The sequence below is a fragment of the Triticum dicoccoides genome, chromosome 4A, assembly GCF_002162155.2.
Source record: "Triticum dicoccoides isolate Atlit2015 ecotype Zavitan chromosome 4A, WEW_v2.0, whole genome shotgun sequence".
In the NCBI taxonomy this organism is placed as follows: Eukaryota; Viridiplantae; Streptophyta; class Magnoliopsida; order Poales; family Poaceae; genus Triticum; species Triticum dicoccoides.
In genome coordinates, this window is record NC_041386.1 from 504,744,517 (window position 1) to 504,757,745 (window position 13,229).

The 13,229-nt window shown below is 49.1% G+C and overlaps 1 protein-coding gene across 2 annotated transcripts; it reads right to left on the reverse strand.

The window, feature by feature from the left end:
- Positions 1–619: 619 nt before the first annotated feature.
- Positions 620–5,078, reverse strand: LOC119286437 (mitogen-activated protein kinase kinase kinase 3-like). 2 transcript variants are annotated; one of them, XM_037565817.1, is made up of 11 exons: positions 4,571–5,078; positions 3,118–3,594; positions 2,929–3,016; positions 2,775–2,837; positions 2,327–2,487; positions 2,150–2,225; positions 2,004–2,063; positions 1,822–1,929; positions 1,497–1,739; positions 1,188–1,318; positions 620–1,094 (listed from the first exon to the last, which is right to left on the reverse strand). In XM_037565817.1, exons 1-11 carry the CDS (start codon positions 4,900–4,902, stop codon positions 845–847), a joined length of 1,989 nt encoding a protein of 662 aa, XP_037421714.1. In that variant the 5' UTR covers positions 4,903–5,078; the 3' UTR covers positions 620–844. The 2 variants fall into 2 exon arrangements, with proteins under 2 accessions (XP_037421714.1, XP_037421713.1); XM_037565816.1 differs by having other exon boundaries at positions 620–1,097.
- Positions 5,079–13,229: the final 8,151 nt, after the last annotated feature.

Below are 13,229 nucleotides of genomic sequence, written 5' to 3' on the forward strand. Positions count from 1 at the left end.
GGAGGCCATGAAGGAGGGGCTGTACCAGATACGCGACATCATTGTCGAGAGGGACATCGCCTTCAAGGAGGCGCGCCACCAGGACTGCCTGGTGCAGAGGAATCTGTCCAAGAACCTGGGGCACTCGTCCCGGGGCCTCTACACGCTGCTGCTCTTCTACCTCTACGGCACTGTCCGGGACATCGAGGTGCATATCGGCAAGTGCCTGACCGGCAAGGAAGGCAAGAATGTCACCATACACGCCGTGAAATTCCTCGTCGACGGCGATGAACTCGCGGTCCAGAGCGGCATCAAGCAGCTGAGCCGCGCGCTCCGTGTCTTCAGCTTTGTCTGGGAAGCAGCAAATACTGACACTGGGACTATCAACGATATCGTCGTCAAGAAAGGTGAGGGTGCCAAGGGAGTATTGAAGCTGCAAGGGCATCTGTGGGGCCTTGGTGTTGAGGAGAAGACGGTGACATACAGAGGGGATGTTTTCAAAGTGCATCAGATAAAGCTGCCCTGATTTTCTCCAAATCCGCAACACCTTATCTGTAAATCACCGAGCTTCTGAAGATTAGTAGAAACCTGTATTCATTCAAAATTGATCATACACAACAGATACAGGTACAGCCTGAAATGCCATTCTCTCTTTTTCTGAACAAAAATGCTATTGTTTTTCACTACATCTCAATTTCTGAATTTGTACAAAGGACGAGGCAACTGTATCCTGAGGGGAGATACATACAGAAAGGGCTAAACAGAAAGCAAAAAAGACACCTTTGTCCTCCTAAGTTCTACAGTAACACCTTAACTTATGGAGTATATATTCTTCCAGTATACAAAACATGTATGATTGGAATTTCTACAATCTTCTTGGAGAATCAAATGTTTGCGTTTTCTGGCGAGGGGTTTCGAGCCACGGGTCTGTGAGATAGTTGCTTGGCCGCGTAGGGTACAGCACATTGTTGATAGGGCTGTAGTTGGCTGCTCCAGCCGAATATGCTGGATGCGGAGGTGATGGCAAACAACTCCGGTTCGACTGCCTGTACTGCCGCAACGGGCTAGTGCATGGCGAGACGGGCAGGGACATGTTCATACGCACATTGGATGCGCTGCTGGACAAATCAGATTACCAGATTCTGTTAGACAATGGAAGAAACGTAATTTACCATATTTTTAGCAAAAATTAGTGAACGAGAACATACATGGCAGAGGCTCTGCGAGTTGATATTGAAGGAATAGAAGATGCTGGCACCACTAAGTTTCTCATCCTGAGATTAGTATCTCGTAGAGGTGATAAGCTTCTGTAGGATGACAGCTCGATGCTTGTCTTTACCTGAAATTTAATCATAGTGGTTAGAAATTAAAGGACACCACACTCAATATTGAGGCTAACTAATATGAGAGATAATGTCATCCAGCCATAACTGGTTATCATACATAGCACAAGCACAGACGGATTTCATAATATAGACCACTATTTGACAGTGCATAGTCATAGACTGTAGACGTACCGTGGCTTTGCTGCCATCAGTGGAAGTTGAGAACATATCCCTAGTAATGCCAGAGCCAGACCTAGAGGACCTGACTGAAGCTTGGTCTTTCACCCAAGGATGTTCTATTAATTGAGCAGCAGTTGGGCGCGCAGCAGGATCGCGCTGCAAGCAGAGTTTCAAAAAGCTTTTCGCTTCAGAAGAAAGATGATCTGGGATATCAGGTATGTCTTTGCTGTTTCCAATTTTGAATATTGCAGCCACCTGTGAAATCGATTACAAAGCTTAGCAGACAATCATCAGAAGAACAACCACCATAGCTATATAAAATTGTCATAGCACTCACCCCTTCGTACTGACTCCATGGAGGCCTTGCAGTTGCCATCTCAAGAATGGTGCAGCCAAGGCTCCAAATGTCCACTGAAAGGCTATATCCATTGGTATTCATGATAACCTGGGGAATAAATAGATATCAGTTGGTGTTCAACTAACAAGGGAAAATACATGGGAAAATTGCAGTAGCCTTACCTCTGGAGCCATCCAGTAGGGGCTTCCTTTGAAAGATTTGATGGATGTGTATGCTGATATCTGTATAAATAAAATCCACATTTAACCAACTGATGTTTGTGTAAATAAAATAAATGTCAGATCATTGACACAGTATTAGTACTTACATGCTTGGCCATACCGAAATCTGCAAGTTTGATGTCACCATTAGGATCTACAAGTATATTTGCTCCTTTGATATCCCTGTGAGAAAGGTAAGTTTTCATCAATAAGTAAGAAAGCCGTGATATTTTTCAAAAATAAATGGCCATCCTACTCTATTTACTTTGATGACTGCTCAGTACCTGTGCACTGTATTCCGCCCATGCAAGTATGCAAGGCCAGAAAGGATCTGTGCGGTGTATTTCCGGAGGATGGCCTCCCCAAATGGACCATATTCTTGAAGCAACTTATGTATAGAGCCCCCAGAAACAAACTCAAGATAGACTGAGAGTGTTTCACTAGACTGCATTGCAATATGAAACTTATTCAGGCAAAAGGGTAAATCTGCAAATAAAACGGGACACTTCATTGTTTGCACTACAGTGGTTTACTGGTTTATGATTGGAAATAAATATATATTCTAATGTATCTAACGAAGTAAACATTGCAGAACCACCTAACTTTCAGATAAAATATTATAGTGACTGTGATTGCTTGGGTAATTTATTTAATTATTTGCAAATAAAATTGATGATAATGTTACATGTTCGAGAATAAAACGTGGAAGATCGTCATATGTTTTGTATTTACCAGTTCACTGCCATAGTACTGCACAATGTTTGGATGCGAAAGCTGATTCAGGAGCAGCATTTCCTGTCAATAAGGAGCAGTGTCAGTATGAAAGAACTAACATCCGTTACATGAGAATGATGCTGACTAATCCAGTATGCCCCAAAGATGATACCTGATTTAGCTGCCTCAGACACTCTTTTGAATTTGAATCATCAGCAATAACCTTAACCTCTTTAATTGCACACATTTGGCCACCTTCACTGCATTACATTTAGAGTGCAGTTAAGTATACTGTACAAAGGAAAGGTTCAATTGCTGAAGAACAGGAGAAAATAGAAGGCTCTAGCATCAAACTGCGAACCTGTTGAATCCGAGGTATACTTGCCCAAATGTACCACTGCCTAACAACTTCCCCTTCTTCCATTGTGAATGGAGGGACCGGGAAGATGTGCACGGCGAGCCTGGCGGAAGAGGAAGTGGGTGTGGTGAGCTTGAGCTCCGTGCATCCTCTTGCCACGCAGTAGGGGATCCTGGGCATTGCCCGAATGCTCTTGAATGCACAGGTGAGGTTGGACAGTTTTTGCCTCTTGAACTAGGAGGAGAGCTGGGCATCCGTGTAGCAAACACAATTTCTGTCGATTTTCGGCCATGACAGTACGTCGTTCGATCACTTGGAAGATCCAAAATGTTGGATTGAAATTCTTTCCTTGGAGAAACTGAGGGTTCACACGATCTGTTATTCTCCGAAGCCAGATTATGTACGACAAAGCGCCCTTCTTCTAGGACAAGACTTTGTTTCCGAGAATCAATGGCCGGTGTTCTATTTGCATCTGATATCCTATTGAATTAAGCATGAAAATCAAGTGAGTTGAAACGCACATCTATGAACCAATCACTTGGTATCAGTACATTTTTTAAAGCATTCTAGAGCTATCGTATCTTAACACATAATTGGGATTGAAGGAATGTCGTTTAGTAATATTTTTTATTCGAAAGAAGAAAAGGTCAACAAGCATTGTCGCCTATGCATGCTTGTAGCACACGGCGATAAGTTGGGCCACAGAGTTCGAGATTAATTTGCACAATAACAAATTCCAGATGAGATTTGCAAATCGGCTGATGGAACTGCCTTGAAAAATTAATCGAACAGCAGTTATAACAGCAACGAAAAAACACCGTGAAGACATCACTAATCCAGTACCAAACGCAAACGGAGATCCAAACGATAAGGATTCAGTGTTGCAACCAAGAAAACAAGTTGTCATCTCGTTGACAGCAAAACCAAACCCATGGAACAAAGCCCAGGGAATAGCCTGAATTTTGTAAAAAGATGATCCATTTTTTTCTTCAGGCTAACAGGGCAGCAGAATCCGGTTCCAACTGGATTCATCGGCCAACTAATCAAAGAATTAATCAGAGCATGGACACATAACTTTCGGGAGGAAAACCAGAGAAACATCAAAGCTGCAGCTCCGAGCAAAGCAGCCACAAAAACCCAATCTGAAACCTAAACAGATGTCAAGAACAGCTCAACACCACCTCCAACTCCAATTGCCCACTGACCGACTGACGGCATATATATTCAACAAAAAGAATAAGAATAATAATTCAGCAGAACAGCAACTAGTAGGACACGCCTAGCGCCCCAAACCGAAAACTTTACACCGAATTCAACACGAGAGCGCGAGCAAAAGCTCTCGAACTTTTAGCCTGTGTTTGAAGCAACCAACCAACCACCCAAACTCAGCAGATTATTAACTACCGGACCAACTAGTATGTACTCTGGTGGTGATCAGTATGGCGCCGCCTCTCACCTGTAAATTCCGAGATCCAGCGGCTCGTCGGACGCCGCGGAGGACCCGAGCGACGAGCTGCCCCCGCTTGAAGCGGACGCCGACGCGGACGCGGGGGCGGAGGCCGACGGCATGAACGCCGGCCGCGGCAGCGGGTGCCCGACGGCCGGCGCCGGCTGCTGCAGCTGCTTCCCACGGCCTTCCCTGCCAATAAGCGCCTCGTCGAAGCTGGTCGCCTTCTTGTTCTTCCTGTCCTTCTCCCCGTCCCTCACGGCCGGAATTGTGCCGGCGTCCCCCGCCGGCGCCGGCGCCTTGCTCTTGCTCCTGCCCTTGCCCTTCCACCACGCCGGCATCCTGCCTCCCGCACGGCGCCGCAGGCCGTGCAGCGCTCGTCCGGCCTCGAGAGCTAGTCCACAGAGAGAAGAGATGTGGAGGAGAGAGAGAGAGGGGTGAAATGGCTTTCGTCGTCGAGGGAGCAGGAGGGTGGGAGACAGAGAGGCGTACACGCGCGAGAGGAGAGGAGAGGGGGACGAGGAGCGAGAGGGGGCGGGGACTCTTGTAACGACCGGGGTCCCCTCCGCGGGCCCCACGCGCGGCGCCTCCCGCATGGCCCCACCTGCGCAGCCCCCGTTGGTTGTCTCGAGCTCACCCTGTGCGTGCGCGTAGCGATATCTGTCTCCTGCCTGGAAGCTGCACACGTAGGCGGGTAGCGATGGGGTCACCATCTTTTGTGACCGGTAGGTGGGACCCGCCAGTTGTTGGGGGCGGCTGGCGGAGGGGACCATGTTGCGTCGCTGCGTGTGGGGCCCACGAACACGGTGGTGGCGTGGATGTGGCGTGACGTGGCCGGTGGGGCCGAGAGGGACGCGCTGCTAGAAGCACCCAGAGCGGAGTGGTTGCCGGCTGCAGGAAGAGTCCTTGTTTTCCTTGATCACTCACTGGCTGCCGGCGGAGAGATTAGTGAGCACTGATGCTATTGAGTCCAAAAGAAGAGCACTTGTGATGTACTCCATTAGTGCTGACACGAGAGGGTGCCCCAGACTGGGTCACTCACCATGCCTCTTTTTTTTCTCTCTTGCAAACATGTGCTGCCTTCAAATTTGTTCGAAACCTAAACTCGAAAAGCTGGTTAAAATCGCCTAATACCTAGAATCAAAAAACACATTTCCTGAAACACGGTTCATGTTGTAATCACCTAAAAACTTGTTTGGATTGTCTAACCAAACCATGAATAAGTATAAATAAGTTTTATAAAAGCCTAAAAGGCCAATTATGGAAAAACAAAACGAGTTTATACGTCCACTGGGGCACGTCTCGACGGTGATGGTGTGGCGGCCTTGACCTTCGAGCAACGAGATAGTAGTCGTCGTGTTTTGGTTTGCCTGTCTTGCCGAATAAGCCGCACTGTTCATGAACGTACATTTTCAGGGTAGTTCATACATATTGTGTAATACTCCCTCCGTCCGGAAAAGCTTGTCCCAAGCTTATTTTTTAAATGAATGTATTTAACACTAACTTGATGTTAGATACATCCATTTGAAGGACAAGCTTTTTCGGACGGAGGAAGTATATCTTGTTTATACATCTTGTGTAATATCTGTTGTTTATACATTTTCATGGCAGTTTGTATGGTATATCTCCCGAGACATACTCCAAGATGTGGCATGTTTAGTCAGCATACAATATACGGTTGTATTTCTTTTTTTGCGGGGACAATATACAAGTGTTGACTAGCTCCATGTCAGCAAAACCATTTTGAAAATACCATTTCAACGTCAAATTAGTGGGATCATCAAGTTTTTTTTGAAGGGGGGGAGGGGTTACTAATTTCATGGATTAGGAGATCAGGGTTTGATTTCGATCAACTTTATAAGTTCAAGGTCAAAACAGACTTTACTCCCACAAAAATGATAATCAGACATTTTTTATCACACGCTTCTGTTGATGGAAGTCATCTCCCACGGTTACACGATCTGGTTTTCTTCGTGTTGCGACACCACTGCAAAGCCAAATGTGCACTTTCATGTCGACATACTACCTCCATTCCTAAATATAAGGCGTTAGCGCAGTTTGTAGATGGAGTACTTTAACTTGCACAGCGATATTGATATACAATCTCAGAAGAAGAAGAAGAAAAAGATATTAATACGCGGACGCGGTATTAAAAACTGATCTTAGGTGTGACGATGTTGATTATATGTCGAGACGATAGACAAGATGAGTACTACTAGCACGCAGTAGCATTCCACCTATGAGCACACCATTTTTTTATCTTATTTTCTGTGGGCAAATTATGCTCCTCACACTTCAGCGAAATTGAGTAGATATGCTCCCGCCCCCGCTATGATCACCCGCAAAAAAAGATCAACGTACGATATTTTTATCGTCGATCAAGGCGCGGAATGGGAGGTCCATGCACGTCCGCGCGCGCGCGCAGGCGGGAGTGCAGCGGCCGCCGCCGCGGCTTCGTGGCTGGTTCGGTTCGTCTTGCCTTTTCGCCCGGGCGCCGGCCGAGGTGGCACGTCACCTCGGGCCGGTTGAGTGAGTGAGGAGGGAGCGAGCGTGAGTGGAGGGATGGCGCGCGCCCACCACCGTGCCACGCACCCGTCACCACGGCACCACTTGCGCCGATCTCTCGCTGTCGCCCCTCGCGTGGATCAGCGTCACATGGGAAATATGCACGCCGCCGTCGCCGTCCGCCTAATTCCGCGGCCCCCGCGCGCGCGTGGAGAAACTTCTAGCGCAGGGAGCTGCTATGCGCATTCGGTGTCTCTGAGAGAGGAAAAATGCTACGTGCTGCTCCACATTGTAGTACTGGATGAGATATTTTCGATATCTTTACTCGTTCGCATGAATTTGGCAACGACTAGATCCTTCCCAATCACTCGCATGCACACATATTGGCTCCTAATCATGAGATTTCCCTAATCATACCAATGATCTCTTGTTAATTAGAGCATCTCCAACCGTTGGCCCCCAGGAGGCGCTAAAAATCGTCCCTTGAGAGCGCACCGGCGCAAACCGCGTGCTGGGGGCGTGATGCCCTCAGTCGCGGCGCCCACGTTTTTTTGAAAATTTTATTTTTGGCACAAACACGACGCAAATTCAACCAAATTTCGGTGAGTTCGTACATATTTAAAATATTTTACAAAAAAGAAAAAAAAACGCTACTAGGCTGCTCCTCGCCGTCTCCCTCGCCGCTCCTCGCCGCCCGCCGCCCTTGCAGTTCTATATGCCGAGGAGGCGGTAGAACCGCGTGTAGTCGCCACCGCCTCCTCTGCGGCCGCCGTCCCTGCTGCAACCCTCCCCCGGTTGGCGCGGCGGGTTGGATGGTCCGGGGGTGTCCTCGTCGTCGTCGTTGTCGAGGATCACGACGCCGCGCTCGTCCTCGCACCCACGTTTGCGGGCGGCTATCTCCTCCAGGGCCCGGCACTGCCGGACCATCTTGTCGAGGAGGTAGTCATCCCGCGCCCACCGTAGGGCGTCCTCGTCGGAGAAGCCGTGCCGGGCTATCTCCTCGTACTACGTGGGAAGGCCGGGCTCCGACTTCGGCCTGGCAAGGACAAGGCGGCCAGAGGCGGGGGCGGAGTCGTCGATGCGGACGCCGGAGCTGCGGGTGCGCGCGCTGACAAGCGTGTCCTAGGGCTCCGGCTTGACGGGGCGGAGGCAGGGAGAGTCGGACGAGTGGCCGGACGAGGAGGAGGACGCCCCCAGGTCCACGCGCCTCGGCGTCCATGAGCTCCCACGCCGGCGAGAGATAGACGGGGGAGCGGGGTACTCCAGCCTCGGCGTGTTGCCGCCCTTGATGTACTCGAGGACGGCCTCCAGCGTGCGGCCGGACATGCCCCACCATCGGCGCCGGCCTTCGGAGTTGAGCCTTCCGGAGGGCACGACGCCTTTGGTGGCCTCTAGCTGCTCGGCGTGGCGGCGACGGAAGTAGGGCTCCCAGAGCGGACTGTCAGGGACATACCGCGGACCTTTCCTCGCCGCCCGCGGTAGAGAAGCGCGGATACGCGCGATCTCTGCATGCCACGCCGTCCCGGTGGGCGGTGGTGGCACCGGGACCCCGCCGGCGCTGATCCTCCACGCCCCCGGCACCCGCATGTCCGGCGGGACCAGGTACTTGGCCTCGAAGAGGAGCCAAGCTTCGTCCTTGTGAAGGTGGCTGCGGCCGAAGCCATTCGCCGCCTAGGAAGCGCTCGGCCATGCTTTGAACTGGAGACGGCGAGAGGAGATGGAAGAAAGGGGAAGAAATGGCGCTGCAGCGGTGGAGATTCTGTGTGTGTCACTGGCGCGCTGGGGTTCGGCTTATATAGGCGGAGGCGCCGCTCGTACGCGTGGCGGGCGAGGGGACGCGCGTCGTCCGGTACTGTGCCGCCCATGAGGCATCAATGGAGGAGACTGATCAGCACGACAGCGCGCGGCAGCTTTGGCATTGATTCGCCGCGGGAAACGAGACGATGAAGACGAGGAAGCGGTGAGAAGAGAGACGAGTCGCTGGCAAGGAGGGCCAGCGGCTGTTTTACGCCAAAAATGATTCGCCCGTCACCCCCAGCGCCCCTAAAAGTGCGTTATATCGACTAGAGGGGGGTGAATAGGCGATTTTTATGAAAGTCTTCAAAACGTGGGAGTTATGAAGACAAACGATAGAAATAAACCTAATACCCTGCAGCGGAAGGTAGACTACACTAGGCAAGTCATAGTCAAGTATTCAATAGAGTGAAAGCACAATGACTAATAGCAGCAATGTAGTAAGGATCAGGTAGGAAGATATTGTGAAGCCAGACAGAACACGCAGTCACTCAATGAAGACAAAAGATAGTGCAAATATACAATAACTTCACAAGGAGTAACAGTAAGTAAAGGGAAGGGAAGATGAAACCAGTGACTCGTTGAAGACAATGATTTGTTGGACCAGTTCCAGTTGCTGTGACAACTGTACGTATGGTTAGGGCGGCTAGGTATTTAAACCTTAGGACACACAGTCCCGGACACCCAGTCCTGAACATGCAGCTCAGGACACCCAGTCCTCACCGTATTCCCCTTGAGCTAAGGTCACACAGACCTCGCCCAATCACTCTAGTAAGTCTTCAAGGTAGACTCCCAAACCTTCACAGACTTCGTTCACCGGCAATCCACAATGTCTCTTGGATGCTCAGAACGCGACGCCTAACCGACTGGAGGATGCACAGTCCTCGAGTGTAATAAGTCTTCAGATCACACAGACAAGAAGACTTAAGTGATGCCTAATTCTCTTTGGCTCTAGGTGGTTAGGGCTTTATCCTCGCAAGGAATTCTCTCTCAAAGGCTTCGAGGTGGGTTGCTCTTAAACGACAAAAGCCGTACTCTCAATCTGAGCAGCCAACCGTTTATGGTTGTAGTGGGTGGGCTACTTATAGCCACTTGGCAACCCGACCTGATTTGTCCGAAATGACCCTGGGTCACTAAGGAACTGACACGTGTTCCAACGGTCAGATTTCAAACTCACACGGCAACTTTACTTGGGCTACAAGCAAAGCTGACTTGTCCGACTCTGGACAAGATTTGCTCTCATAGTCTTCACTCGAAGACATAGGTTATGGTTAGGCATCACTTCAGTCATTCTGACTGGTTCTCTTGGACCCCACTTAACAGTATGGTGGTTCCTATGACTCAACACAAAAGAAAGAGAACTACGAAAGATCTAAGTCTTCGAGCTCCATAGGCTTCATGTGGTGTCTTCTCTTGTCATAGTCTTCAATGTGAATATCTTCATATACCACCTTTGACTTCAATGTCTTCATACATTTTTAGGGGTCATCTCTGGTAGAAAAACCGAATCAATGAGGGACTTCTACCTGTGTGATCCTGCAATTCTCACAAACACATTAGTCCCTCAACTAGGTTTGTCGTCAATACTCCAAAACCAACTAGGGGTGGCACTAGATGCACTTACAATCTCCCCCTTTTTGGTGATTGATGACAAACTAGTTGAAGTTTTCAACGGGGGTATATAATCTGTGAAATTGTGAAGGATAAGGAATTGTCTTCATAAGTTGCAAGGGCTCCTCCTGAAGATGTGCATATAAGTAATTTGCTTTTGAAATGCAAATGCACATGGCAGGTTGTACTTATGGAGATCCACTTCAACTTATGATGACAATCCACTATGCATGTGAAAGTATATGAAGATAATGACATGCATAATGGAAAATGGACGTCTATAGAATGATCTAAGTGCGGAATTTATCGCCGCACATGCGGAATTTATCATCGCAAAACAAGGTGGCAGATAAGTAGCAGACGACCATCGAGTTTAAGTGTTACAACTCAAAGAACCAAATGTAGCAAAACGAGAGTTGTAAGAACGAAGCAAAATACAAAACACCCGCCCATATGGAGCCGCTTGAAGACTATCAACCTCATATGCTTCTCCCCCTTTTGTCAGTAAGGACCAAAAAGGTTTGAAGATATAGAGCATCTACTCGTTCCCATGAGGAGTAGGTGAAGTAGCAGGGTCGTTGGTGGTGTTTGGCGGTGCTGAAGAGCTTGGCGGTGAAGTAGCATCGTCTTCATCCTCGATAACTCTGGCAGTCACAGTTGCAACAGAGGAAGAGAACTCAGAGTCTTCAAGGGATGGAGTTCCTAGCAGCACAGCCTTTCGAGGAGGTGTGGAGTCAAACTTGAATCGCTCAGTGAAGCCATCCTCTTGAAGATCATCTTCAGAACACAGCAACGTTAGCCCTTTCCATGTGCGGCGAGAGGTTTCATGGGCAACGAAAGCATTCTTGGTGGCAAGATTGCGAATGCGATTAACATCCACCAAGAGGCTTTGCATCTGACGCTTCAGCCAGTCATGATGCCTATCCTATTTCTGATGAAGAGCCACAAGAAGCTCTCGGTCGTTGAGAACACGAGTGCGCTTCTTGGGTCGTGGAGCAGTTGTACTGTCAGTGGCTTCAGTGGGAGTAGGATGTGGTGCACGTGTAGTGCCAGCCAAAGGATACACACGAGCGACTGCTTCAACTCCTTCAATATTCTGAGAGAAACTCTGATGCTCTGCATTCTGAAGACTTAGATGTTCCGTGGCAGGCTCAGGATAGATGGCTTCAATAGAGATATCCACATCAGGCAGAAAAATCCGATGATTGCGAGCAGATGGCTGATATGAGATATCAGAGTGAAGTTTGATTAGCCGCATTACCCATGGGGCGTAGAACTTCAAGCCAAACAGATCAGAGCCTGATGCAGCAAGTCGGCGAATGAAGAAGTCCTGTGCATTGAAGCATTTTCCATGAAGAATATAGAAGATCAAAGTCTTCATTGCACCCTCAAGCTTGGCATGTGGAGAGTGCCCTTTGATGGGCCAGAGAGTTCGCCTGATGATGTGATAAATGGTTCTTGGCAGATACTCAAGGTCTTCAACGAAGAACTCCGTGGGATAAGCAGCACCTTGGGACAATGGCTTCATCATGCTGAGCATCTGACTCATATCAGGTTCAGGCTTCTGAAAGATGCTCTCAATAGCTTCACTATGCAGCTGACAGCCATGCTCGTAGAGATCGCCAGGAGTGGGCAAACCAGTGAGCTCTTTGGCTTCATGATGGACGTTTCCAGTCATCCACTCCAGGACCCAAGTCTTCGGATCTCTGCTATACCCGCGGATGTGAAGTGTGGTATAGAATTGGAGCAGCAACTCTTCATTCCAATGCTCTTGGTCAGTAACGAACGGCAGCAGTCCAACTTCCTTGAAGCAATCCAAAGCTTCTTCCAGACAGGGCATACCAGCTATAGCTTCAATGTCAAGGCGCTTGTGTGGGAAGATGCGACCTTGGTTGTAAAGAATTCATGAGTAATAGCTTCACTGCGGATAGCTCCAGAACTGATCAGATGATATCCTTTCCCTTGAGTAGGGGTTCCTGGAGCTATTGAAGAATATGTTGTCTGCTCTGAAGCCATTGATATTGAAGGAGCCAGGTGCTGATGCAGGACCTGGGAACCTTGGCAATCTTGGGATTGGCTTCTGTACCTGAGGCCTGTGCTCAACATGATAGTCGAAATGGGGACCGACAGCAGATTCAGGAACAGAAGTGGCGGGATCAGTTGCTTCGCTGTCTTCTGATGCTTTTGTTGGGGAGGGCTCCACATTAGCTTCATTGGTGGTGGTGGCAGCCGCAAGATTTTCATCCTCCACTTGACGAGCTGGAGGGTCGGTCACAAGCACGTTCTCCTTGAGAACTGCTTCTTGGTGGGACAGGGGAGTGGGAACTTGTGGGACTTCTTCTTCCGCGGCTGATGCAGTCGGATTGTCTTCAGCAGAGACTTGAGGCCTTGGACCTTTGCGAAGCCTGCACAACGCAGGCGACGCCTGTGGAGTTGGAGTTGGCTGGGCCTCAAAGTCTTCCTCCTCTTGTGGGCGATCCGCCCATGAAGCATCCTGTGCAATTGGCGTCAGTGGACGACCAATGCTGATGAGTTTGCTATTCTCTAGTTGAGGAAGGACTGCACCATCTTCTACATGGTCATGTTGACCAATGTCTTCAGCAGCGATGGGATCAGCTGCTGGAAAGTCTTCAGCTTCATGAGCCTCTGTGGAAGCAGACTCATGGATTTTCAGTTGGCGTTCAGCTTCAGGACAGACCATAGAAATGGGTTCAACTATCAAAGGCTCTGTGGGAGTAGCCTGATCTTTCTTGGTCTT

Coding starts and splice junctions, on each gene's coding strand:
- LOC119286437 (XM_037565816.1), bottom strand. CDS start 4,902: ATGCCGGCGTGGTGGAAGGGCAAGGGCAGGAGCAAGAGCAAGGCGCCG. Junction 3,595..4,570: donor CTGGATCTCGGAATTTACAG/GTGAGAGGCGGC, acceptor TTAATTCAATAG/GATATCAGATGCAAATAGAA. Junction 2,838..2,928: donor GTCTGAGGCAGCTAAATCAG/GTATCATCTTTG, acceptor CCTTATTGACAG/GAAATGCTGCTCCTGAATCA.